At 51.8% G+C, this 25,966-nt stretch overlaps 11 protein-coding genes across 11 annotated transcripts; 7 read left to right on the forward strand and 4 right to left on the reverse strand.

The window, feature by feature from the left end:
- The first annotated feature begins 329 nt into the window (after positions 1-329).
- Positions 330-1,165, forward strand: BJX67DRAFT_244235 (uncharacterized protein). The gene has a single exon (XM_071026150.1). The coding sequence runs from the start codon at positions 423-425 to the stop codon at positions 1,116-1,118; it is 696 nt and encodes a 231-aa protein (XP_070889610.1). The 5' UTR covers positions 330-422; the 3' UTR covers positions 1,119-1,165.
- A 4,243-nt stretch (positions 1,166-5,408) lies between these two features.
- On the forward strand, positions 5,409-6,280 carry BJX67DRAFT_244243 (uncharacterized protein). Its single transcript, XM_071026151.1, has one exon. It carries the CDS (start codon positions 5,564-5,566, stop codon positions 6,032-6,034), a length of 471 nt encoding a protein of 156 aa, XP_070889611.1. The 5' UTR covers positions 5,409-5,563; the 3' UTR covers positions 6,035-6,280.
- A 531-nt stretch (positions 6,281-6,811) lies between these two features.
- On the forward strand, positions 6,812-9,297 carry BJX67DRAFT_244210 (protein phosphatase regulator GAC1). The gene has a single exon (XM_071026149.1). The coding sequence runs from the start codon at positions 7,111-7,113 to the stop codon at positions 9,172-9,174; it is 2,064 nt and encodes a 687-aa protein (XP_070889612.1). The 5' UTR covers positions 6,812-7,110; the 3' UTR covers positions 9,175-9,297.
- A 476-nt stretch (positions 9,298-9,773) lies between these two features.
- On the forward strand, positions 9,774-10,388 carry BJX67DRAFT_244247 (uncharacterized protein). Its single transcript, XM_071026152.1, has 2 exons — positions 9,774-10,234; positions 10,292-10,388. The coding sequence occupies exon 1, from the start codon at positions 9,874-9,876 to the stop codon at positions 10,207-10,209; it is 336 nt and encodes a 111-aa protein (XP_070889613.1). The 5' UTR covers positions 9,774-9,873; the 3' UTR covers positions 10,210-10,234; positions 10,292-10,388.
- Positions 10,389-10,756: 368 nt separating this feature from the next.
- Positions 10,757-11,128, forward strand: BJX67DRAFT_344280 (histone H4). The gene has a single exon (XM_071028229.1). The coding sequence runs from the start codon at positions 10,894-10,896 to the stop codon at positions 11,056-11,058; it is 165 nt and encodes a 54-aa protein (XP_070889614.1). The 5' UTR covers positions 10,757-10,893; the 3' UTR covers positions 11,059-11,128.
- A 1,672-nt stretch (positions 11,129-12,800) lies between these two features.
- On the forward strand, positions 12,801-13,240 carry BJX67DRAFT_244250 (uncharacterized protein). Its single transcript, XM_071026153.1, has one exon. It carries the CDS (start codon positions 12,922-12,924, stop codon positions 13,183-13,185), a length of 264 nt encoding a protein of 87 aa, XP_070889615.1. The 5' UTR covers positions 12,801-12,921; the 3' UTR covers positions 13,186-13,240.
- BJX67DRAFT_244206 (uncharacterized protein) lies at positions 13,112-14,212 on the reverse strand. The gene is made up of 2 exons (XM_071026148.1): positions 13,819-14,212; positions 13,112-13,673 (listed from the first exon to the last, which is right to left on the reverse strand). The coding sequence occupies exons 1-2, from the start codon at positions 13,977-13,979 to the stop codon at positions 13,295-13,297; spliced, it is 540 nt and encodes a 179-aa protein (XP_070889616.1). The 5' UTR covers positions 13,980-14,212; the 3' UTR covers positions 13,112-13,294.
- Positions 14,003-15,466, forward strand: BJX67DRAFT_377979 (uncharacterized protein; the record flags this gene model as incomplete). The annotated part of the gene is made up of 2 exons (XM_071032255.1): positions 14,003-14,024; positions 14,088-15,466. The coding sequence occupies 2 exons, from the start codon at positions 14,003-14,005 to the stop codon at positions 15,464-15,466; spliced, it is 1,401 nt and encodes a 466-aa protein (XP_070889617.1).
- Positions 15,467-15,733: 267 nt separating this feature from the next.
- On the reverse strand, positions 15,734-19,302 carry BJX67DRAFT_244204 (SH3 domain protein). Its single transcript, XM_071026147.1, has 2 exons — positions 19,143-19,302; positions 15,734-18,958 (listed from the first exon to the last, which is right to left on the reverse strand). Exons 1-2 carry the CDS (start codon positions 19,203-19,205, stop codon positions 16,262-16,264), a joined length of 2,760 nt encoding a protein of 919 aa, XP_070889618.1. The 5' UTR covers positions 19,206-19,302; the 3' UTR covers positions 15,734-16,261.
- Positions 19,303-19,319: 17 nt separating this feature from the next.
- On the reverse strand, positions 19,320-21,043 carry BJX67DRAFT_344284 (putative mitochondrial carrier protein). The gene is made up of 2 exons (XM_071028230.1): positions 20,903-21,043; positions 19,320-20,836 (listed from the first exon to the last, which is right to left on the reverse strand). The coding sequence occupies exons 1-2, from the start codon at positions 20,927-20,929 to the stop codon at positions 19,460-19,462; spliced, it is 1,404 nt and encodes a 467-aa protein (XP_070889619.1). The 5' UTR covers positions 20,930-21,043; the 3' UTR covers positions 19,320-19,459.
- A 655-nt stretch (positions 21,044-21,698) lies between these two features.
- On the reverse strand, positions 21,699-23,789 carry BJX67DRAFT_344286 (uncharacterized protein). Its single transcript, XM_071028231.1, has 2 exons — positions 23,358-23,789; positions 21,699-23,304 (listed from the first exon to the last, which is right to left on the reverse strand). Exons 1-2 carry the CDS (start codon positions 23,760-23,762, stop codon positions 22,327-22,329), a joined length of 1,383 nt encoding a protein of 460 aa, XP_070889620.1. The 5' UTR covers positions 23,763-23,789; the 3' UTR covers positions 21,699-22,326.
- Positions 23,790-25,966: the final 2,177 nt, after the last annotated feature.

A 25,966-nucleotide genomic window follows, 5' to 3' on the forward strand; every position in this document is an offset into this window, starting at 1 on the left:
GGGAGCGCTGTGTAAAGCGTCCTGTTCGTTGTGGACTTGGAAACGATAGGTGCTGCTGTTTCCCTAGCGGTGTACCATAGCAGGATCTAGGTGGGGTGTGCAGATACCAGGGCTCAGTAAAAGCATGAGCGCTGTGAGTTCATTTGGGAGAGGAGATTGTTTCTGGTAGACTTGTGGAGGGCGACATGGGGGAACTGGGCCTCTATATAGGCAGGGTGTCTACATTCACAGGGCATTGTCTTCTCCGAGAGGATATTCTGTTGTGACTGACTGTATAACGTTTGGTCTATTGATAAGTGAAGCGAAGGCTGAAGTGAGTACTATCATGGATATGGTGACAATGGGTCAAGCTAGCATTCTCCTGAGGATGAACTCTGTCGCATCGACATGGCTTTGAAAGTAGTGACCTAGGAGACCGGAGGATGAATACGGGGCCCTCGCTGTCGATGTCTAACCTCGACTTGCTGTTCCTTTTGCCCTTGTTGTTGTTTGCCAACCTAACGTATATTTCGACAGCGATAGGGAGACGCCTTTTGGAACAGACCTTGGAGGCCCGGCAGACACAGTATAGGGAGATAGCCGACAGCACAGAAACGCCTGACACGAGACAATACTGCCCTAGTTTCAGAATTGCCTCGCTCGCAAGTTCATCAAGCCAAGTTGATGTGTTGGCAATCGTTATCTACCCCGCAAGCCACAGCGTCGCAATCGTTGACATGTACCAAACCATGTTGGTGCTTGCAGGAGGATATATTTACCCCGCAAAAACTCGTACAGCTGGTGGGCTTGACCTCTCGCCTTGGGCTGGTCGAAAGCTCTTCGCATGGGTCGTGTTGACTGATGTCCAGCCACCAGCAAGGGGAGCTGTTGACATGTGCTCCGCCACGTCCAGACCACGCAAAACCGTACGATTTCGAGAAGAGGGGGTTGCCCCCGCTCGGATCTGTGAGCCTCCTTCTCGTCGGGCGCTGCCTATGGCTCCAAGCACGGTCCTCGAGCGATGCGATTCATTTCAGAGGCGGTGCGAAAGAGCTGGAAACTTGCAGCAGATCTCGGAGAATAAAGTTCAAGGGAGCGCTGAGCTTGGAGTCCGGACTGAGATTGGAGGGGGCCCTTGAACTTTAAGGTGGACTGTGCTTCCAAAACTCCAAAGGAAAGAAACCAAGCTTGGACCTGGTTTCACTGACGCTCTAACGCACGAGATTTCAATTCTAAAGGTGGGGTGGCGTTTGGTCATCCAACACTGGCCGGCAGATTAGCTCGATTTGCAATGCGGCACCGTGAGAAATTCCGGTTGAGCCATCACGAAGTTTGATCCAAGTGAGAGGTTGAATGATGCCCCGAGCGCAGTCAGTACTCTGAAGCAGTGAGGTGGGCCTCGTACCATCCGAGCCCCAAACTCTCTCTCGATGAAGGCAGGGTCCGTGAGTATCTAGGTATGTGCATGCATACATACATGCGGAGCGCCTCAGGCTGCGAAGCTGAGACCACGCCGTTATCGAGCTTTGGCCTCAGGCTGCTGCATTGGTTGCAGATAAAATGTCAGCTCGCCAGACTAAATAAATTAAATCCGTCGGTTTCGAGCCCCACCACTAAAGCGCCAACAACTGCAATGCACGGCCTGGCGTGGTCTGGACTGATGGCGAGCGCCTCGTCGCGGTCACCTTGTGACGCATGAGCGGTCTGCAGCGGCCTATTGGGTCCTTGATCGAATAACGGGCGCCAGAGCTCGACCGGGATGCAAGGATAGATATCATTCTTGTAACGTTGTTTACCCCCAGGTACCAAATCCAACCCTCGCAATACCTGCTGTAACGGTCGCTACGTTTCAGCAACCACCAGGCCAGTTGATCAATGAGTAGTCAGGTGGCCAGGTAATTTTGATGGCCGAGATGCTGCAGATCCTTTGTATCGAAGCCGAATTTTATTGTTCCGGTCAGTCCCTGGGGCAGGTACGACCAGGTGCTTTCCTGCACATGCTGGTCAGGAAGAGATGATTCCTAGAACGAACATGACGTTCATTCTTCATCTCCACTACTCTCAGTATCAATCTTTGAGCCTCCGCAACCGCGTTCGGAGACCCGCCCATTGCCCATTGCGGGGATCCCCAAGACGGGCGCTGTTAGGCAGGTGGACCAGAAAGTTTGGATGGAGTCAACAAGGCTTCCATAGGGGACGAGGTGTTAAGAAGCGGGGGAATGCGTAAAGTTTGATGCAAGCAAGTGCACTACCCCGATTGAGATTTCAATCCCCAAGCATCGATAAAGATATCATCAAGGATGCCATCACCTGACGAGATTTGAGGGCGCCGGGCCTTACGAGACATCTGATCGCGGATGATCTCGGGAGACAAGCAATTTTCGTTGGCGTGTTTCATTCCAGTTATGAATCTCTGGGAGGTGTGATAGAAGCCTCGAGCCAGCGAAGGAGCGTCCGGACTAGAAAACGATTGCAAAAGTCGTTTCATGCCCTCGACAGCGAATCCAGACGCCATGAAGACAACTGGCACCTTATTTCGGGTATTCAGGGTCGGTTAAGACTGGGTGACTGATCGCAGCGAACGGAGGGTGACTGGAAAAGGTAATCCGAGCGACGGGCTCGACCCTAGCAATGCTCTCGATCCGGGTGCATGGGTGCATGATTTGAACATCAACCACGCATCCGGGCGCTTGACATGGCTGACATGGGTCAGTCCCTGAATTCCGGAAGACTGTTGCGAGTTATCGACTTTCATCAGTCCGGTGCGTGCCCGGAAAAAGTCGACAAATACCCTGGACAACGCAACAGGCGCGAAGTCGGAAGTTAGAAACGCAGGGGTCGTCGTCCGCGACAAGGATGCTCAGACTCCAGAAGGGAAGATGAAGTTGAAGCGTCGAGTACTGAAGCACAAGCCCCTTGGATTTCCGGGCGGTCTGGTCGCAGATTCTTTTCCACAGTTGCTCCATCGACGAAGGATTCGCCTTGGAGCAGGATTGTCCGGGCACGTCGTGCAGGAGTGCAGGGATGACGACGTCTTCCCTGTTTTTCGAGACCCAGGGAACCTTCACGGGCGCTGATTGGCTCGAAATGCTATCACAGACAGCCAACATCGAGTGACGGACCCATCAAAGCACGGAGAGTTGATAACGAACTTCTTTGCTCAATTACGGGCTCGCTGATGTGCCTTGTTTCAGGAGGAGGCATGGTTATAGAGCCAACGACTGCAGGTGGTATTGAATCTATCTGCAAAGTGGAAAGCAAGTGGCAAAACTAGCAGTATGCAACTGCCTTGTAACCCTGAAGGAAATCTCTTTCTTAGCCAGGGAGTGGCCAAAAGAGAAGATGCATTGCGATGATAGAGGAATGATTAATAAGGATTAGTGCGTGATTAACACAACTTGTTGGTTTCTCCTTGTCATAAGTGAGGCTATTCGGGAGGAAAACGCCATGTATGCTTATGAAAACTGACCTCTCGGACAGATAAGCTCTCCTCTGAAATCGAGGGGAGACAGTTGTTCCTAAGAACTAGGTTAACAGACAAACTGTAGAACCGCCAGATGTTATTGTACCTGTCTCGGCCGAGCTCAGGGTATTCCCAATCGCCCTCTTCCAGGATATCCTTAGAGATAAATGCTGAATTACGATATCGTTACACGGCAGACGAAAGAGAGTAAGAACCAGCCAATACCCCTGTGATCTGAGCATGAGCCTACCGAAAAGACGGATTAATCAAGCAACCATAGAGATCGGTTCTTCAGAAGCTAACAAATATGGACGACTCATGGTCGTATCAATTCGACGCTGGAAGAGCCTCGAATGATTAATTGGTTGGCATATGAATGATAGTCTGCGCAGATATCATGATCCGTGATACTGTCCTGGAAACAGCCAGAGTCGAGGCACAACGACGTCCTCGAAGGGTTGACCGTTGGTGAGTGGGAAAATTTTCCATGACTTCATGAAGCTATCTGGGCAAACGCTGGGGGATTCAGTTATGACGTCATCATTCACCATTTCAAAGACAGATACACTGATGACACCTTTGATAGTAAGACGTCTTCCCAAGATCATCGGTGATGTCTAATATGTGTTCCTGATCTCTGGTCTTCGCGCACGGTTGGTGAGCGTTTTTCCTACCAAAAGAGACTCAATTAGTCCAAAATCCATGGTCGCCCTAAGTTCGATAGAGTAGATTCGACGCCAGGAGCCCGGATAAACTCAATAGCAGGGATGCACAAATACTCTATGCCCATGTGCTGGTAACAAGAGGGACATGACCATAAACAACTCACTTGTATGCCATAGTCTATGGCTGCGGTTCCAGTTGCGCCTCGGAGAATTCATATCAGATAACCCCAAACGAAGCGGGGGTGTAGATTTAAGCCACCTGCCGAACTTGCAGTATGAACCGGAAAGGGTTCCAATATGCCTTTCCGGGTTCCGGACGAGACACTCTCGACGAATGCTTGACAGTTGCGTTACAATTAACGCGGGAAGCTGAGACGGATGTCGGCCTTATGATCACCAAAACCACCACTCCAGTGCAAACATTGACACACACTTTGGAGTACTGATGATGTGAGAAGGAAATTTTGGTCTTGATCTCATCACGACCAAATACTTGAGCAGGGTCCGAGAAGGACGCGGATGAAGAAACAAGGGCAGACTCTGTTCGTCTGACAAGAGACAACACTCGATACCAGGGGCTGTGGTTGGATGGCGTGGGCGCGAAAGACGAAGGCCTGGATGCCTTTCGCCAGAATCTTGAGAAGGTCTCGGTGGGTCAGGGGGTGGAGAACGAGAAACAGCCAACGATGATCTCAACCGTGATCATCTGTCACTGGTCATGGCGCCTCCTCGAAATTCTTGGGGGCTCCAAAGAATCCGGACACCGGTCGGCCGGGAGGAGGAGAGGGAGGAGAATAATGAGGGCTCCGGGAAGAGAGGATATGTCCCATGGGCAAGCTTATCTCCTGTCAACCAGATTCGCAACTGCGACCGGAACCGTTTCACTGTTATTTTGCGCTCGAATGGAGGGAGATAATCGCCGGGCCTCCTCCGAGGACAAGGTTGTCTCGGGCGGTGCTTGTTGAAATGTGATGTTATTCCCGGTTTTTTGAAGGGACGGTTGCGGGAAAAAGCAAATACGTCTTCAACGAATGGCTCGAGAAACAAAAAGAGAAAAAAACTTGCAGCAGAGTTATGCCCGCCTGCCTTGATTTCTGGTCTTTGCAATCGAGGGCTCCGAGGCTCTCGCACCGGCCGAGTTAGCATTCATTTTTGCCAGACATGCAGCGACATGCAGCGACAGGGTCAGACAGCATGAAGATCAATCCGGTTCTAACTCGTTCTCCTCAACGACGGCAGCCCATGTGCCAGATGGAAGGCGTGAGATAGGCGAAGGCTGACCATGCCGCTTCTTCCGTCAAACTTTTTCCAGATTGTCTTTCCTCTCGAGTGGAGAATATTACGGTCCAAGGCTCACCGCTCAACCTGCGACGAGGCAGTCTGGCGAATGGTGGTGCTTCGAACGCCCTGGTGAGAAGCAGGAGTAATATCAGAGTTTTTTTCCGTCTGGCTCAGCATGCCGATAAAGAGTGCAATCGGGAGGCAAAATCATGCAAATGTGGGACAGTGCGACTCTCTTTTCCAATGGCCGGCGCTGTGGGGGGTGCATTGGGTGGCTTTTTGCACATCTTGGAGGGATCGTCCCACCGTCCCAGACCGTTCGATCGCCTATTTTAAGTTGGCGAGTGGGTGGTGGAAGTCACTTCCCAACGAAAGGGCGATCACCACATCTTCATGTCAGCGTCGTTCCAGGAGCCGTGGGCAGAAGGATCGCTTTGGTGTGCTGCCAACTTTTCCCAACTCGAAGGTGGACGATTTCGTTGCCTTTCGGCAACCCCCAGAGAGTCTTCAACCTTACAAAGCCTTCTCCGTGTTCGAGAACCAAGGAACTAGGACCAAAGAAACTCTAGTAATCAGTGATCCAAGAAAGTCGAAAATTTCCGAGACAAGCTACCAGGTCCCATTTCATGCACAGAGAGGGAGTTAAAGAGGCCAATGCGAGAGGCGACGGGTGACGATGGGGGTGGCCAATTCGCCCCTCACGAGCTTTGGGGATTGAAATTTTTCTTGCCTCCGGTCAGATCCTCTCCGAGCTCGCCTTATCAAGTCGACGGCTAGTGGGTCTGAGGCGCATCCATAGAAGAATGTAATGCGTGCATGCAGCTCTAGGCGGGCCTCAAGCGAACAAGAAACTGACTGGCATATTTTAGTTTCTGATACTCAAAGCATTGATTACACAATGAGAACCTTCATTTAATCTATTTCCCATAGCTCTTCCTATTAATACTATCCCATCCACGAACTAGATATCGTTCACCACAGCGAAGCGGCCGCCTTCTCTTGTGCCTCCCTCCTCCAAGGTCTTCGCTGCCGCTTACCATTTTCTTATCGTCCAACTCCGAAGTCCTTGGGCGACGGGCTCTTATCTGTTCCTTCGCCACCTCTGCCAGCTTATTTCTCCCCATCGCTCATCCCTCTGTCTTCTGTTGCTTCTTTGCTCTTCGCCATCTCCCAGGGCCCCCTTGAGCATCCAAGGCTTAATGTTGTATACAAAAGGTATGGCTGATCTCGTCCTATCGTCCTACTACGCTGTCGTACCGGTTACTTTCCTCTTGTCGAGCCTCCCTTTTCGTGGTGTGACGGGCGCTGTGTCGTGGTACTTGCCCGCCTTGACCAGCGAGTGTTCCTCCATCGCACCTTCCTGTTCAGTGCTTTTCACCTGGCCACGAGATCACGTTGTTCCAATGAGCTCCCGCGCTTCCGACCCGGCTTCAAGATTCAATCATACTATGCCTCACTTCCATCTTCTGAACCCTGCATGTACATTTGTGAGCTTTCGATTCTGGCGCCACTATCCGTCGCTTCGTGCAACCTACACCTTGCTCAACGGTCTACTGACTCAAGGGGCAAGGGCCTATTTACAGACGCGTATTCTCCGCTTGACTGATTCTCCAATTACTCCGCATCTCCACAGAGGTTGAACGAAGAGTGCATTTCGTACCCCTCCAAGATTCGTTTTGTTCATTGCCCGCCCCTTGTGGTCTTCTGCCCGAGACCGGCCGGATGCCATACACTGCGCCGTTGAAGACGTCGCCTTCTACGCAGCACATCGAACACTCTGATCCAAGCACACCCCCATCCCCGATCTCACCAGCCGTGGCCGACACTCATGTAGTCAATCTAACCCTTCCTCAGGCGTACTCCTCCGCCTCCTATGTTCGGCGGCACCGACGATCCCCATCCAACAGCAAGTCGTTTGTGCCCACGGAACAGGAGTGCGCTTGGGTACCAGGCCGGAACACCGATATATATGCTGGCATCCGGCAATCACCTCCGCCTGTGAGCGAGGGGGCAATCCCACCTGGAGCTCTTCTGTCCCCACCAGAGTCCGGGCAAAATTCCGGCGATGAAGAGCCGGCTCTTCGTTCAAAGGATGTACTTCCATTGGAGGAATTGGAAGCCGCTGTCAGGTCGATTGAACAAAAGCGATCGTCGTCACCTGAAAGGCAACGATCGGAGGGCATGCTTTCAGTTGGGAAGGGCACGGTAAGCTCTCACGCGGAGAATCAGTCTCGGCCTCCACTGGCGCAAGATATGCGCATGGTCTCTCATTCTCGGTCATTCATCGAGAACATGATTGATCGTGGGCAGGAGGAGGCGCTAACGAGCTCTCCAGAGGAGAGCGATCGAGACGATGAGCCTACAGCGAAATACCCTATGATTCGTAAAAAATCTGGGGAGCTTGTAAGGCCAGCACTACGCCCACCATCTGCTCGTCGGCGGCCTTCGAGCATGCCTGGAACCCCAATATACTCGAAGGCTGTCCATTTTGATGCTCAATTAGAGCATATTCGCCATTTCTTGCAGCTCGATATGCCCCAGGCTGTCAGCGCTGGTTCGTCACCCACAGAGGATCTCGACGCTGGCGGAGAATACCCGTTTTGTGGCGAGATTCCAGGATTGCCATCTCCATCATATGAGTGGGACCTTCGTTTGTCAAACTTCCCTCATAACTCCCCGTCTCAATCACATAGACGTGTTCGCCTTGAGCGCTTGTTCCTTTCTTCGGACAAAAGCTGCCTGGTTGGAATTGTAATGGTTGCCAACCTTGCGTTTCAGAAACACGTTGCGGCCCGCTTCACTTTCGACAGCTGGAAGACTACCTCTGAGGTAACTGCCGAGTACAGTCATGACGCTCGGCGAAAGCAGGTGCAGGAAGGTTATGACCGGTTCATGTTCAACATCAGACTAGATGAACAGACGAATCTCGACAAGAAAACCATGTTTGTCTGTATCCGATACAACGTGAACGGCGAAGAGTTCTGGGATAACAACGATTCGCGGGACTACCAAGTCAACTTCAAAAAGATTCCGAGGCCAAAGCCTCAAAAGCAAGCCAATCCTAGCCGTCGCCCTCGAATTAATTTACCCCGAAGCAAGAGCTTTACCGGGTCTGGCAGCCGCTCTCACTCTATGCCCTCGGACCTAGGCGAATTTTCCGATATGCATCGCTATATATCGTTTGCCCCCCCACTAAGCGATGGAAAAAGGAAAGCTGAAGTTGATGATGATATGCCCCATGACTCCGAAATTCCGGTGCCGCTACGCCGTGACAAGCAGGCTCACCAGATTTTCGGTAGCCGGTATGATTTTGAGTTATCTCTGTCTGCCGCTATGCGAAGCAAACCTGAACAGGATCGCACCATGTTGGCCGCCCGGGCCAAATCTGATACCTCAGCGTCTCAATCCGACACACAGAGCGCACAGCCTGCTTCACAGCCCGCTCAATTGGGTCCCGAGAAAGAGAAACCTTCGTCTCTTATGTCAAGCAAGCCGCACCGCGAATCATCCGTATACAGAGAGCTCGTGGACCGGTACTGCTTCTACGGCTCTCCAACCTCATCGCCAAATCTCAATCGGCCCCGGGAAGTGAATGGCCCCGCTAGCCATGGCACCAGTTTCTCTTCGCCCTCTTCGCCACGGGTGGCACATTCCCCAAAGGAAAGGGCCGGGGATACATCGCGAAGCTTACCGGCGTCTCCTCAGACTTTCTCATACAAATACTTTGAGCCAATGCAGAAAAGACTATTCAAAGAAACACAAACACCGGCCATGATAAGCGGATGAAAAAACTATATTGCTCTAGCGGAACCTTGCGTTATACCCCTCTGTCTATGAGTTATTTTCCCAATCTTATCCCACGAAACATGAGAACAGCAGTCGTTCCGCTACATGCTGTTATGCCAATAATGCCTGAACTGTGGATCGATTGAATTGGGCCACTAGTTTCTCTAGGCTGGCGACATTCACACCGAACTTATTGTCAGTCCCTGCTTCTGTATCTTTGCCCGTCTGGAGATTTATATTTCTCAGTCAGACCAAGACATACCCCTGTGGAGTCTGATTTCTGATTTGTTTCATTTCATGTGAAGTGGTGTGTGTTATTTTGCTTCCTCTATTCCTTCTTATATCTCCCAGCATATGGCTAAAACCTCTGCGATGTACAATAAACCGCGAGGCGACAAGTCTCTTGCATCTTTTGTTGTCGATCTCTTTCCGTTTTCCGTGGGCTGGCGCGCAGCACCATGAAAGCTTATTCTGGTTCCAGCTGTAGCCAACATACATGCGTCGGATGAACGGATTTGATATGATTATGAGTTTTATGCATGTTCTCTCTCTCCTTCTTTCAACCCTCTTGTCTTTCAAACTTCTCGAGCTTTATGGTTTTCGCTCGAAAACATTCGGCCAGAGTGACTTCTGGAGTACCGCAGATTGTACTTGAAAAAGCGTGCACTGATTGTTAATTTAGTCTACCGATTTGAGGTTATGCATGGCGTTGGGAGGGGTTTTCTGCTCTGTCCTTCATTTTCTTCGTCTGGAGACGCGGCTCCTTTTGCTGTATTTATCGGTTCATTTCGTGGGAGTTTTGGGATCATATCGAATGCAATGGGTGGTAGCCGTTTCGCATTAACACTGCTTCAACGAGGAAAGAATGGAATGGTTCTATGCTTGTGCTCTGTTGGAGTGGGTGGGCTTCACCGCCTTCCGGCTCCGGTTCTGCCGCCCCAACTCCTCCCATGTTCCAAATTCCCGGCGGACGGCACCACAGCACATCAGAAAACACCATCTGGAAAGCTCTTGTTCATAACGCCCATTTTCTGAGCCCTTGCCCGCCAATCACCTTCTGGTATTGCTTTTTGACTCCTTCCAACTGACCCTCCGGCTTAGTCATTTCACGAAACAGAAACGCCCTCCAGATCACCCTGTCGCCGACCGCCCGCCTATTTAAACCGCCCGCCTGTTCTCCCTTTCCTTGAGCGAATTCTTTTCTTTCCCCCTCTTTTCCCGCCATATCTCTTCATCCCGACTTTTTCAGGTCGTGAATTCCATCCAACCTACCACAAAATCCATCGATTTTCATCTCTCGACCAGGTCGACTCTTCTCTTTAATTATATCTTCATCATGTCCGGACGTAAGTATCCCAAATTTTGTTGATCGTACCGTTTTCTTAACGATGACGCGCGCGTCGTCGTTGGATAGCCGATGTTGTTGATGATGCTGGGCAACCTTCACGTGACTTACTCTTCCTGCCTCAGGAACAACTTGTCCTCACAACAACATCCCCTACTCCACGCCGTTCATACCCCCTGTTGTACTTCTTAAAAAAAAAAATGGATTGAACGGCATGCTAACATTGTTGCTTCGCAGGTGGTAAAGGTGGCAAGGGTCTCGGCAAGGGCGGCGCTAAGCGTCACCGCAAGATCTTGCGCGACAACATCCAGGGTATCACCAAGCCCGCCATCCGCCGTCTCGCTCGCCGTGGTGGTGTCAAGCGTATCTCCGCCATGATCTACGAGGAGACCCGTGGTGTCCTCAAGTCCTTCCTTGAATCCGTCATTCGTGACGCCGTCACCTACACTGAACACGCCAAGCGCAAGACTGTCACCTCGCTGGACGTCGTCTACGCCCTCAAGCGCCAGGGCCGTACACTCTACGGTTTCGGCGGTTAAATCGTGCCCGCTTGCTCGGTCGCTGTCGACGACGTGTCCACGTCGGCTCTTTATCTTTTTTTTTTTTTTTCCTTATCGGCAATGGGTTCTTGGGGTTTGGTTTGGAAAGGCTGGACTTGGTTATTTCTGCTATTATTCGGTCGGGATCCGGAATGGGATACGAATCTACTTCGTTGTTGACTTTCTAAGGAGAAGGCATTGCTACTTGGTCTATTGGCCCGTCGGTAGGATATGGGTATTAGACTGATGAATGGCAATCACCTATTCTTCCACCTTTGCTTCCCGTCTCAGCCGGTCGGGGACCATCACTTGTAGACGCCCTTCTGTAGCTTAATGTATCGTTTCCCCTCGGTCGCCTCTCTTGCGCCCGGTGGAGAGCCTGAGGTGTCATACCACAACCAACCGCTTCGAAAAGGAGCGACCCTCGAGGCTCGGCTGGACTAATTCCCTCAGTGCAACGCAGTGAGCCCTTCAAACACCACCAAGCATGTGTTCTTCTATCATCATCTGCTATTGTCTTAGCGGAATAGGGTTATCCTATGGCTTCCGTAATCGCTATGTCTATCCCTGGAGAACCGGATGATTCCATTTCTCCAGTGACTGACAAGGTCGACGCTTGTGGAATGCATCAAATCTATAAAGAAGGTACGACGTCAACCCACTCGATTAAATGATTCTCAGAGTTCAACTCCTAACCCGTTTCCACACTCAGGGTGGTGACTTGGTCTAAGCTCCTCTGGAGTGCTATCTAGCTCCCAGTCTGCTCGATTTGCTATTTCCTTCCTTTCCGCTTGGGGGTTTAATTTCAGTATTTCAGACGGGGGATGGCTCCGTGGTTGGGTGTCTCCGTCATGCGTAGATGGAGCTTTGGGGCTGGTGACGGTTTGAGGGGGATTGAGTTCGGCGGAACGATGGAAGCAAAGAGCCAGAGAGGAGCCTGATATGACAAGCACGGCTATCGACGGTTCGCGCGGGCTGATGGGCTTGGACACACAGAATCCGTGGCCTCTTGCCCGAATTTGAGGTCTTTGGGACCCGCGTGCAAACTTCGCAAGGAATGTTTGGCGAGTGATGACATTCGAGCCTATGTTGGGATGCTCGTTTCGTTGACACTGTCATCCGTGTTCCAGGACAAGTGCGGTAACTTCATCGGATGAATGAGGACGGTTATCGGGTTCTATTCTGTCGGAATCAGGCTACGGAAAGGAATCTATACCATGCTTTCAGTTTTCCGTGGCTGGAGTCTCTCCCTGCAGCGGATGACAAAGTTAAGTTAGAGACAAGGCGGGGACGACCGGACTGAACGAACTCGCATTCATCGCTGTGTGCGTCATGGCTCCGGACGGCAATCAGCCAAATTTTTAGTGGCCTTGGCAACGGCTACTCGCTCAGGACGCTTATGTGCTTGGGGGGCTGCGCAACGGCTCACTGACTCCTGATATTGCGGTCTATTATGCACTCGGCTTGGATTGGAAACCCTCATGCTGACCATGTACGCCGAAGGACGCGGAGCAGGTGTACCAGTGGGAATACCAACCCGCCAGGAGACGCGGAGCCCAGATCATCTATCCAATATGTAGCAGAGAGCGCGACCAGGTTACCAGGAGATCCTAGATCCTAGCCACATATCCACACTACTTGGCCTTGACAACCTCGCAACACTTCACAGGCATTTTGGCAGACTAGAGGAAAAGGAGTTGTGTTGAACTGCTTTAGACCGTTCAACGAGAAGTTGCGACCCTGATCTCGTATCAACCCTCAATTCAATTGACAACTGTGCCCGCGTGCAGAGCATACTGGGGGAGGCTTACCGGCAGGACTGGTTGGATTACGGGGTCCCTTGGAGCGGGTCACTGTCCTAGCATGGGAAGTGTCAACAGCCTGGCATGCCTCGACCACAGCTGGAGGAAGGTTGATATCGCAGAGCAGACGTATAAAGGGGCAGTGTCTGACTACACAAAGGTATTCCGTCCCAATCATCCCTATACTTTGGGCGAACGCCTTAGTGCAATTTTGGCTCGGCCAGGAGAGATTTACCGGCGAGCCCTATCAGGCTACGAAAAGGAAATGGTTCCAGATCACCCGCATACCCTGAATGCGGCGGATGTACTGGGCAATTGTTCCTAGTTCAAAGGGGGCAGGTTGAGGGAAGCCAAGGAAAAGTATCGACGAGGGCAATCAGGCAATGAGAAGGCAGGAGGTGCTGAGCATTCCCTGACGCAGGCATTGACACAGATTAAGTGCGCCGGCTAGACCTCCCGAGGCTCGCACGAGGGGAATCTAGTCGAGGCTTTTCGGAGTGGATATTCGCCGTTGGTTGCTTGAACTCAGGCGTTTCCCATGCATGGCGGTGAAGCACTTGATTATCGTTGGACATGATCCATGGAGAAAGAACCCGAGGAAATCCACCTCGTGTGCACCGGGAACTGTTCAATAGAACTGCCCTGTCAGCATCATTGTGGGGACTTCGTGTGCGTCGATCGCAGTGATTGTACAGCCACAACGCGAGGCTGGGCGGCGAATGACCAGGGACAAAAGCCGGAAATACGGGCCAGCAAGGTTGAATCAAACGGTGGGCTGTGCGGCAAGCAACCTGTTCGCACGAACCCATGTTGCTGGGACGAAGAAGACTCAAAGTTAGTCTCAAGCACGTTCGTCAGAAGGAAGACCTGGAAGCCTGGCAGCTGCTTCGAAAAGCAGGTGGGCTGATGAGCCACATTTAGTTTGACTGCAATGCCCTCAGCCACAACTGCATCTTACCATGATTGGTGGGATTCCCCCAAGCCGAGCCACACAGAGTCGGAGCTAAACCAGATTTGGTCACGCCTCTCCGCCATGCCCAGAACGATGTCATAGTTGGAAACGGATAAATAACAATCCATCAGCATCATCGAGTTCTTCCCTTCCCCCTCCCGAAGCATCCATCAAACTCTTCATCACAGCCATGTCTTATCAATACCCAAACCGTGAGTTGCTTCTCGATTGCGTCGCACGGCTTCTCTGACTAACACTCTCATTCATCTCCTTAGAGCAACAGTACCCCCCTCCACAGAGTGGGGTTTATCCTGGACAAGCTCAGCAAGGCGGGCCCCCTTATCCTCCTCCAAATCAACCCGGCTATAATGCATATCAGCCTCCGCCTCCAGGACCCCATGGACCTCCAGGTGGGCCATATGGGCCGCCATCTCACTATCCGCCAGCTGGGCCCGGTTATGCCCCCCCACCTCCTGGGCCTCCTCAAGGAGGATACCCTCCGCCACATACCGGTCCTCCACCGCAACACGGATACCAGCAGCAGCCTGCCTTCTATCAACAACCTGGATTTCAACAACCTTCTGGGTATCATGGCAACTATCCACCAGCCACACAGTCGCCCCAGCCGCCCCATATGGGCCAACAGCCTCCGCAAGCGGGATACGGTGGTCCTCCGGCTCCCATGGCGCCGTCAGGCCCATCCCTTGGCTACGTTCCCGGCAGGGTCGCGCCGGGTGATTTCCGCCGTGAAGCTGACGCCCTCCGTAAGGCCATGAAGGGCTTCGGAACAGACGAGAAGGCTCTCATCCAAGTCCTCAGCAAGTTGGACCCTCTCCAAATTGCTGCAGTCCGCGCAACGTATACCTCGCACATTCGCCGCGATCTCCACGCCGACGTTAAATCCGAAACAGGGAGCTACTTCCGCCAGGGCCTGCTCGCTATAATCGATGGTCCCCTTATGCACGATACAGCCTCCGCGCGAGAGGCAGTGCAGGGTATCGGCACAAAGGAGTGGTTGCTTAACGATGTGCTCCTTGGCCGCTCAAATGCCGATCTCAGCGCCATCAAGACCTCTTACGAGCGCACCTATCGTCGTTCTCTCCAGAAAGATGTCGAAGACGACCTCTCCTTCAAGACCCGCAACCTCTTCTCCCTCGTCCTTTGTGCCTCTCGCCACGAGGAACACGTACCAGTCGATTATCGTGCTATCCAAGCCGAAGCGCAGACGGTCCACGGCGCCACGGCCGCCCGTGTCGTCAACAACGCGGATGAAGTCTGCAGCCTGTTTGCTCGCAGCTCGAACAATGAGCTTAGGGCCCTCAATCAAGCCTTCTCGGAGCGCTATCATACCTCCCTCGAGAACCATATCGAGAAGGAGTTCTCCGGCCACATGAAGGATGCGCTGCTACATATTCTTCGTACGGCGTTGGATCCAGCGATGCGCGATGCCATCCTCCTCGAAGAGTGCATGAAAGGTATGGGCACGAAGGATGAGCGACTAGTCGTCCGTGTCGTCCGGGTTCATTGGGATCGTCAGCATCTCGAGAATGTCAAGCGTGCTTATCAGCAGAAATACAAGCAGGACCTGGTGAAACGCGTGAGGGGTGAGACGAGTGGTGATTATCAAAGATTGCTCGTTGCGATGTTGGAGTAACTAATCCTCCAGATCTGTTCAAGTTACTTTCTTTCAATGTTTTACTAGCAGTGACGGAGCGTCATAATTGTCTGTTTTCTCCTGTGATGCCAATTTTTATGATGGGTGCCTGAGGCGGCGGCTTCTCCGACTCCGTTTTGTTCTGAATAAGTTAGGTAATAATAATGATACCAAGACTGAGGTACTTGACACCCTTCAATCCATTTTCCAGGAGCATAAAGCCCCCCCGTTGCAGCACTGTAACGTACGGCCCGCTGCAGTGAATAAATTACAAGCACACAGCCTGCCTCCGTGTGATCCACATCTCGATCAGAAGAGTCGTTGCCCGATTGGCTATCATTCACTGGCAGCTTCACTGCGAGCCAGTGACTCAGTGAAACGGCAGCTCCACTTCCCTTCCAAGACCCAATTCAGCATTCACTCTGACTCTGCCCAGCAGGGAAGAATGTCTTCCTCAGAGGTACGATTCGTGCCGCGTTCGCGTCGTGCTCATGTCGCCGGAGGTGGGTGGTGAAAGCAGGCAGCAGTGAATATCCAAGTGAACCCAAAGGCGCTACGGGTGTGTAGAGGTGGCCTGATAGAATTAGAAGCGGAAAAAGTTGGCAATATTCATGGAGATAGGGTGGGGGAAGGAAAGATAGGAAAAAAAAGTCATTATGGAACGTCATATCAGATCGTGTCATCTCATATATGCAAAGCAATCATCGATCGTAAGTATGTCCATACCGCCTGATGCTACCGAGTCGAGAGATGGGAACCTTCCGCTAGATCATACATGGCATCTTGTCCGACAGACTAAACAACTTCCCCAACCACAGAGACATGCGAACCGGGAAAGAGGCCCGTCGTCCCTGCATAACAGCCCCAATACCAATCATCGTTGATATTCTCTGCCTCTGTGATCTCCGCGCCTCGAGGAAACATCAATTCGTCGTGGACACCCTCCTCGGGAATCCAGGTCCACATAGCCTGGACTATGAGGCCGACGCCGCCATCTGGTGGGAAGCGACGGGTGGATGAAATGGGAACCGTCCCAGGGGTTTGGGGGGAAGAAGTTGAGTTTAGTTCACGACCGGGGCCGCGGTAGTCTCGGTCCCGTTCGCTGCTCCAAGCGGATCGGATGCGGGAGGCTTTCTTGCGACGCTCAGATCCTTCTTTCCAGCTCCAATCACCGACTGTAGATGAGGTATCTGATGAGGGTGTTCCAGATGGACTGGAAGCAGTGTGTACGGTGGAAGAAGTTTGTAGGACGTGACTCTCTTTCAGGGCGTAGCCGCCAACAAGGTTGCGTGCGATGACTCGACGTGGGCCTTCGGGATAATCTTCAAATCCTACAACAACCATGCGGTGACCCCTTAGGCAGCGGCGCCAACCGTTGAGGCCGTCCTCTTTGCGGATTTTGGATGCAGCGACGAGTCTTAGATAGCAGTTGGCGCAGACGTCGTAGTCACCGTCATTGCATTGTATGCAATGGAATCGAAATGTCGAAGTTGGGATCGGATTCGTGCAGATGTCGCAGCAAGTAGATATCGTTAGGACTTTCAGAGTTTCCGTACTGCTGCCACCGCTAGACTGGTCCTGGACGTGACTGCCGGACGCTATGTAGCAGATTGGGAGGAGTGCGTGCGTACAGCACTTACCTTTGTTGACGCACTTGCTGCAGAATCCCCAGTCCCCTTCATTACATCTGTTGCATCTCCAGAGTCCATCATTAGCAGGGGAGCAGCAATGGTCACAGAAGAGTCCCTGTTGCAATCTGCGAGCGGGATTATCAGTCGTCATCTGTTTCCCGTCTCTAACGAAACGTTGAGCCGTCTCGGGTGGCCGAGAATACTTGAAAGACTGTAAAGTATGGGAGGAACCTTCTGATTGCCCTGCGGGATCACTCGTTGCAGATCCCAACCTTTCGAACTCGGCTTGTGCGGACGCTTTAAACCCCTTCCACTCCAGACAGCCCCGCCCTAATCGATAGCACCTGAGGCATATGTGATAGTTGCCACCTTTACATTGCCGGCAGGTCTTGTGCAGTTCATACTGGATATCCTGCTTTCCGCAGTACTCGCATGAGATGCTCGGCTCAATAAATGAGCTGACAGGCTGCGGTGGCGCACGAGAACGAGATGATGACGGTCGAGGGCGCGATTCTTGTCTAGTTGGGCCATTGGCTTCGGCAAGTACCGTGGTATTCGTAGGTAACTCGGATGCGCCATTTCGTGGACGTGAAGGGCTAGGATTTTCCGGAGGATTTCGCGCGGCAGAAGGCAGGCTAGGCGAGTCTAGCGAAGATCTCGTACGAGTGTGACTAGAGGACCTATTCCCATCATCAAGCGATGTGTTTGGCACGCCTTGATCAGAAGAATTGGCGCGCCGAGACCGTGGTGCAGCGGAGCCCGTTGACTGTGAGTGTGAGTGAGAATTTCGGGGCCGATCCGGCATTATATCACTCGATGATCTGGTAGCTGGTACAAGTGTGACATCAGACGATGAAGTGGGGTTAGGGGGTACTGGAGAGGTCCTCCTTCGGCGGTGGCCTCCTTGCTCTGAGAGGCGCCGCTGATGGCTTGATGGTCCTGGCCGTGACGAAGGAGGTTCAAGTCGAAATGCCCTCGCTGTAGAGGGGCTATTGGAGGTTTGTTGCGACTGCATGGATTGTGATCGCGCGTGTGTCTGTCTCTGCGTTGGGGGGGATTCTGGCACATCCTGGCGTCGCTGAGACCGGGTACGCAACATATGTCTGCGACGATACGCATCTGCAATGCGCTCGCTGAGCTCCTCCTCTTGCCCTGGCTCGAGATTGTCCAAGTCGATATCATCAAGCAGTCCTTCCTCGAAAATCTGCCGTAAAATCTCCTCTTCCATAGTCTCGGTATCCGATAGACTTAACAAGGATCGTAGACTCGACTGATGTTCTACCCTTCTCGTCCGCTCCGCGCTGTCCTCTGGCCCTCCGCTCGCAGTTTGTCGGGTCGTCCGCTGTCGCCGTGCTGCTCGTTCCTCCTCTCGCCGCCGCCTTGACCGTGCATCTTCTCTTTGTCCATTTATATCTGCACTAGGAGTGCGTGGCGACTGTCGTGTCCGTGAAGCACTTGTCCTTGTTCGACTCCGAGTCTCCTGCAGGCTCAGCTGGCGGACCTCCTCCAATATTCTTTGGTCTTCCACATCAGATCCCACCGCCCTGTTCTCCAGAGATTCCAACGGAGGAAATACTGGCTCCCCATGCTTATATCGTTGCTCAATCTCGACCCGTTCTGCGACTGGCTTAGCACGCTCGGGGTTGGCGGTCAGCACCATATCCAACAGGGTCGTAACGGTAGCATTTGGGCGAGTCTCGCGGACGTAGGCGCGGCATGAGGGGCAGGTGTATCGAGGAGCTGATGAAAGAGACGAACGGCGAGATCCTTGAGTGTAGAACCATTCTTTGAGACAAGATCCACAGAAGGTATGAAGGCAGTCGAGGAGGGTGAGCGGCTGGAATAGCAGATCTGTGCAAATCTGGGGTGCAGTCAGTAAGCATGCTCAAAATCATAGCTTGCATAAATCGTTCATTTCGACCATCGGAAGAATGCGACCTCGATGCCTGACAGATGCAAGGGGCCGAAGTTGCTGGGAATCTGGAGCAGCGGCCCCGCGACCGCCTCATGAATAGAGCGGGAAGGTTAAAAAAAACCACCCTTACCGAGCACGTCAACTCTTTCTCAAGGTCCCCTAAACCAGGACCACCGGCTTTATCAGTCGACATGGGAAGGCTTCACCACACAAACGTGGAAGCGATGGGGAGGGAAGAGAAGGGAACCGTGGTTGGTGGTCGGGAGAGAATCTCTGGAAAGAAGCTCAGGCCCACGGCATCGCCCAGACCGAGGACGCTCAGCCGCCTCCAACGATGGACCGAGTATATATATCGACGCAATCCAGTCTGGCAGCGGGACGTGAGAAATTAGACTCAATTTTAATGGCTCTCCCTACACATACAGTACACTCTCAAATATGAAAACATCACTTCCCATCCTTTTCCCAGAACCAGCGATACAGACTCCTCCATTCCCTCGCCTCGTCTTCCACATAGTCTCCCACCAACTCCGCCGTCTCATTGGATGCCAAAGCGTCAACATCAATTGGGCACGTGTTGGACGTCATATCCACCGCCACGTTGCCTGTGTGGCTGCCCAGGACCTCCTCTGTGCCACCCTTTGCCTTCCCTGCGAGTTCCTTGGCGCCTTCTCGCGCCGCTTCGGCATATTCTTCAGCCCGCTCCCTCGCCCGTTCAAGGAGCTCTTCGGGGGAGGGATACCGCCGGGTGAGAATGAGGATGAGGTAGTAGCTTCGTACAATTGCGGCGTATACAGCGTCTTTTGCGAGCATGGTAAAGCCGTGCGAAAAAAAACCTTTAAGCAATTCCCCCCGAAGACCTGAATATAAAGCAGATACGCCTTCGGTTCGAGCTATCGCGATAACACTTGAGATGATTGACGGCGCCAAAAAGATGTCACCTGAATCATCACCAAGGCTAGCTTTCGCCGGATCACTTCCAGAGTTTGCACCAGCGCCTGAAACTTGGGAGCGAGTTTTGGCCATGGAGAAGGGATAAGTTATCGAAGACGCTGCAGACTTGCTGATGGCAGCCAACAGAAAAGTGACGAGCGCCGACGGCCTCTCGCGTTTTTTCCGACGAATAAGAAAATTCTTGAGCATTTCATTGAGGAAAAACGTCAGAGACGGGTTCAGGGTAAGGATAAGAGAGGCAGAATACCCCGACCAAAACCCTCGAAGGCCCTTCTCAGATCGGATCTTCGATGCAATATCCGCGGAGCAAACCGAAGAGTCAGAAGTCTGTTTCCGAGCGACGATGTTCGCTAAAGGTGTGGTGAAAAGTTTCGCGAATGCGCCCGCAACAACTCCAACAGCTAATTCATCCAAGACTGGCAAAACAGTATGCTTCGACCGACGTTTTGCACTGTACCGGGCCGAAATCCTTTGCTGTCTGAAGAACTCATATGCTAAGAAGAAAAGGAAGGCATCAAGCACCGATTTGGCTGTGTCTTGCCCGACACCAGCATATAGCCCGCTGAGACCTTCCCGCGTGTATATCGTGCGCGCGGCATCCAATAAACCTGTGTATTCCTCCTCTTTCTCCGGGCCTTCTCCATCGCCCTTGTTCGTTTTGCCGTCGGACCTCTGCTTCCTCTGCTTTTGTGTCTGTAGTCGGGCAATGATGAGGCTCAGTGGGTAGGTGGCAAGATTCGACGCTGCTGCCCCGACAGCGCCAGCAACAGCATTTCCTACAGTAGGCAGCGCAGGTCCACGAAGCGCAGCTTTTCTCCAATCTTCCTTTGGTGGAGTGTCCTCGTATCTCAGGTATAACTGGTAGGAATCCTAGCGCGCGCAGGTGAGGTCAGACAAGCTTCGAGTGGAACCTAAACCGTTTGAGGGTTTGCAAACCAGCTCATAATCGTCTTCAGCCATCATGTCCAACGATCGTATCCTGATTTTGATCGCAGTAAAATGAGGAAATATAGAAGATGCAAGATATTTTTAGACCGAGGAATTCCTCAGCAGGCAGTCAGGACTTCGACGTTGGAGTTGGATCGAGGGGTTGGAAGCATAACGTCATTTGGTCTGTGCTGATCCTCGTTCCATGTGATCTGCGCAACCCTCATTCAACGACATTCGATGGTCTCTGGCTTCGCCTGAAGATATTCAAACCCACAGAAATGGCTAATGTCGTATTTCCTACGTAGTGTAAGTGCTGGATGTGGCTTATGTCTTTATTACCGCCGTTTCAGGAACTCCAGCATCCCCGTTCGTGCCTGTTGCTTTCCAACACCTGCGCTTCCCTCCCCGGCTACCTCGCGACGTTTTGGTGTTTCTCTCGGTTTTTGCCTCGAGAGCCTCTCCGTAGAATCTCAGAACCCCTGATTCCTGCGCTTTCAAAGGCCTTACTACGTGCGGAAAATTGTTCTGAGGACGCACCAGTTTCGACCCTCCTGCGTTCGCCCTTGTCGAGCCGAACGAAGATCTACGCTTTCCGTAGCTTTTGCTTTAACTTAACGACTGTATTCAGTGATTACGAATAATATTTCCCCTCGTTTTAGAGTTTGGTTTCCGGCCCGCAGATTCTCCCAATCAAGCACCTTCTGCTGTAGCTCTCACTCGATTGTGTGTTGCTTTTTCGCATAGACGTTCCTACTCTACAAGAAGCAGCTTAGGAGGGTCCAGGTATTCTAACTAGGGATAGCTATTTCTTGTGTCTATCAGTCTAGATCCTCTGTGACGTGAGGATCTCTAATGACATCCAGGCGAGGAGGGCCAGCCGGCTGGACGCCTCATATTACAATGGTAATGTCTAAGTACATGATAGTATGGAATAACGATCCCAAGCTTCTTTCCCAAATCCCAAGCATCCTGCAAGTTCACGATTCGCAATTTCCCAATTTCTGATCCGATTTGAAAGACAATAAAAGCAAAAACGATTCCGCATACTTACTCTGACACGAAATAAAACTCCCCAACTTCACCATTATCTTCCTATGCGCCAACGACGTCCGTCACGCCACTTGTAAGGTAAACGAAGCCACCCAAAACATAAGGGGTATTGTAGCTGTGGCCGTGATCATTATTGTAATTGTCAGTCATCAGTCGCTGCGCTTTTGCGGTCTGTGTGCTCTTGCGCTGTTCTGCCTTTTTTTTCTGTGGGTTTTGTTGTTTTCGTATTTTCTTCTTGTTCTTCTTTCATTTTCCTTCTCTTCTTCTTTCCTCCTAGGTGCCGTTCAAGTTGCTTAGATGCTCGAAATTCGCGGTGTTCGCCTCCTATTCACTCGGTTCTTCGATCAATTCGTTCGCGGGTTGACGAAATCAAAATCCTCCTAACAACGACGACGTTTGGCATTTGGATGAGATCGTTCGGAATTATCTTCCACATGAGTGCGCTTTTTAGCCTGACGGCCCCTTTTGGAACCGTTCTGCTGGCTTTGGAAAGAATTGCTATCTGCGTCCGCTGGGTTGACTGCTACAAATTGGTACCCATCTTGGCGAGGAGCCTGCGCCTGTTGATGATATCCAAGCGCGGTGTAGGCATTGCCTGCATCAAATCCATGTTGAAGCTGGGTTAGAGGAGAGCACTGAGAACTTAGACCAGGGGAAAGGTAAGAGCTGGCGGCGCAAGCGTTTGCTGGGGTATGATGCACCTGAGGGATCTGATTGTTCTGCAGAGGATGATGGATCTGGGGGTTCAAACAGTTCTGCGGGAGGCGATGCATCTGAAAAATCTGATTATTCTGCAGGGTATGCTGCACCTGGGGGTCCCAACTGTTCTGCAGGGTGTGATGCATCTGAGGATTCTGATTGTTCTGCGGAGGATGATGTATCTGAGAGATCTGATTGTTCTGCGGGGTGTGGCGGGTCTGTGTTATCTGAGGGTTTGGTCTGGTATGCGGGTTCTGCACAGTCTTGTTGCGATTTATTCTTGTTGCCCTCGCTCTGGATTTACGGGGCGCAGGCGGGGCCATGTGTTGGGACGTAGAATTTGCGGATGACTGATTTCCGGATATAGTAGATGGGTCACCAGCCGGGATATTGTTTGGTTTTGCTGCCTTATCCTGTAACTTGCGGGCTTTGTTTGCATTACCAGCTCTGTTGCTTTCGGTGCGGGTCATTACAGCTTCAGGTTTGTGGACGAGGGTTTGAATATGGCCCGGAGCCATTATATTGTGGCACGTGGTCTTGTTGCGCTTCAGTGCATGAATGATACCGGCAATTCTATCAATAAAACAGTTGTAGGTTGATGACTTGTTGAGTTGTTCTTTGTGGATGCGACCTTTAAGAGTAACTTCAATCGCGGCTTCCTATATATGCCAGATTAGTCTGATATTCCCTAACAACTCGGAGGAAACCTTACAAGCACCTCCCAACAAGCAGCCTCAATCTCTTCGTTCGACTTGTATTTCCCATTCCAGTTCTCGGCGAATCTCTGGTTATCACCCGCGATCTCATTGCAGTGCACAGCTTCGATCAGGTCTCTTATGTAGAACTGTTTTTCCGCGGTAGTCGTAGGGATTGTAGAGTCTTGAACAATCATCGGGCTTGATTTCCGGAGCGCTTGTCTTGCCTCTTCGAGCGAAGCGAATTGAGTGGACAAGGCACCTTCATTTCCGACTGCCAAACGTTTCGCGACGAGCGACTGCCGAATTCTTTTGTATTCAGCTTCCTTTTCTTCTTTCAAAGGATCTTTCTTTTTCTTTCGGGCAGGGGGGTCGAGGTCCGAGCCCTGCGTCATCGGCAGCTGCGCGCCACTGGAAGCCATATTCTCTTGATCGGGGTGATAATGAGCGTGCAGGGATCTGTTTACGCCCAGAGCATCCGGATCGGGAATAGGATGAGGTTTGATGGGATAGGCACTATGGGTCTGGAGGGCAGGATGAACATTTGCCGTTTCGGCCTGTTCAGCGTTTGCAGGGATCACTGCAGCTGTGTCAATCGGATTGTTCTGCAAAAGATTATTGGAGCCATTAGGCTGAAGGCGGGTAGGTGGAATGGTCTCGGTATTTCCTTTGTTGCATGCAGTTTCTTCCTTCTCATTGCTTTCATCACTTCCAACACTCTCATCACCCGCAGGGCGTTGATTGTCAAATGTGATGGGTGAACCCCCGGCCATTCCGCTGGATAAGTTTATACTCGCAGCGTCTTCATCTTGAGAACGATTGGCTGCCTGGTCAACGGTAGTCCAATCGTCCGCAGCAATTCCGGTATCATTCGCAGTGTAGACCTGCCTGGCGGAAGCCGGATCGCAAAGCTGAATCGGATGGCATGGAGTAGCTTCCGAGGAGGCTGAGGAGGTACCGGTTTGGTTGGTAGAATTAGCAGTGGTCGTGGTTGCGGCGTGGATGTCAAGGGCGACTTGCGGGGAGGATCTTGAGGGGTTAGAGAGTCCAACGCCCGAATCCATACTGGAAGGAGAAGTAGTCGGAGCACCACCACAAGCATTGTGGGACGACGGAAGTGTAACGGGGATGACGGAAAGGCGGAGGTTCCCGTTGTCTAAGACTGCTGGGTAAGAATTTAAAGAAGGATTGGTGGTAGATAGAGTTTGACACATGAAAGGGTTATTGATAGCGATCCCTTTCTCAGGAGCTTGCCTGTTGTAGGGCAACTGGTCTATCGAGGTAGGAGGACTAGGAGAGGTGGGAGGCTGGTAAGTTCTGGTCTGCGAGGGTATGTAGATGTCTTGTAAAAAATTGGCCGACGAAGTCCAAGCAGAAGCTTGTCCTCTTGTACCAATGGCGGTAATGCTTGACCGAATAGCAGGAAATGTTGTTCCGAAACGAGCATCAACTTCCGCGCCGTTGGGGAGATAGTTGGCGTCATCCTCAGCATTGGGATACTCGTTGATCTGATAGCCGTGCTGAGCAGTCATATTCATCTGAGTGTCTTGTTCCAAACCTGTAAGTTGCGCCTCCCTCGACTGGGAATTGTCGATACTGAGGGGTCTTTCTTCCGGCTTCGGGTCGGCGTCTGCCTTCTCCATGCAAGCGTCTCCATACCTCAAGAAAGACCGTTCCTCTGCACTCAGAAGCGACGTTTCGGCGTTGAGATTGTTGGGCCCTGGCCTAACATCAGAGCAGAAATCCCAATTAACCCAATCAGGGAACTCGGGATGTATTCCACTTTCCATGCTGCCGTCGTTGGCCATTTCTCAAGACGAGAAACGGCAAACTCGGGCTTTCTGGTTTGGAGGATCTGATTGGCCAAAGGGTAAACTTGAGAAAGACTTTGGGAGTAGGAACGAAGATAGACGTGTTTCTGGATAGGAGAAGATGGCACGAGGATAGAGAAGATGTAGAGGGGATGTGGAAGAGGAAGAGGAAGAAGAAGAGAACGAAGATGGGAGGAATGTATAAGAGGAAGTAGAGAGATCCAGAGGTGTTGAGCGAGGGTGAAAGCGAATAGCGACGCATTGAGAGAGGCACCAGTATTCACTCTTCGGAGGCATAAACACATTGACATCATTCACGCTGATATGATCCAACAATAAAATGCGCACATTATCCAAGGCCACATCGGATGGTCAAGTCTGGCTTCCTGATAGGCCTCCACCAAGGACCAGCCACATGATTCTTTAGGAACGGCCCCATATGTGTTTCATTCACAGTATTGTTTGAAATAGTGGGTGGGCCGTAACAATGGACCAGTGCTGCCGGAAGGGAGCTGCAATGGTTAAGGTCAATGTGTCGGAGCCGGAATAAGTCAAACAACCTGATTGTCGAGGACTGCTCCAACTTGAATGGGATGCTCGCGAGGAGGAACGAATATCGGGAGCTCCATTGAGCCGCAGGGCTGAAGGATTGGTAGGAACCATGACCCTGCGTCTGCAAGTTATCGCCATGATTTCTGAGTCAACAACCACGGCGCTTTGGGGGAGAACCAATTTCCACCGGAATTAGCTAGTAGTAGCGTAGAGGGCTAGACAGGGACAACAGCCGCCGTCTGGTCTCCTGATTCGTGAATGTC

The sequence above is a fragment of the Aspergillus lucknowensis genome (genome assembly GCF_044049455.1).
Source record: "Aspergillus lucknowensis strain CBS 449.75 chromosome Unknown BJX67scaffold_5, whole genome shotgun sequence".
Classification (NCBI taxonomy): domain Eukaryota; kingdom Fungi; phylum Ascomycota; class Eurotiomycetes; order Eurotiales; family Aspergillaceae; genus Aspergillus; species Aspergillus lucknowensis.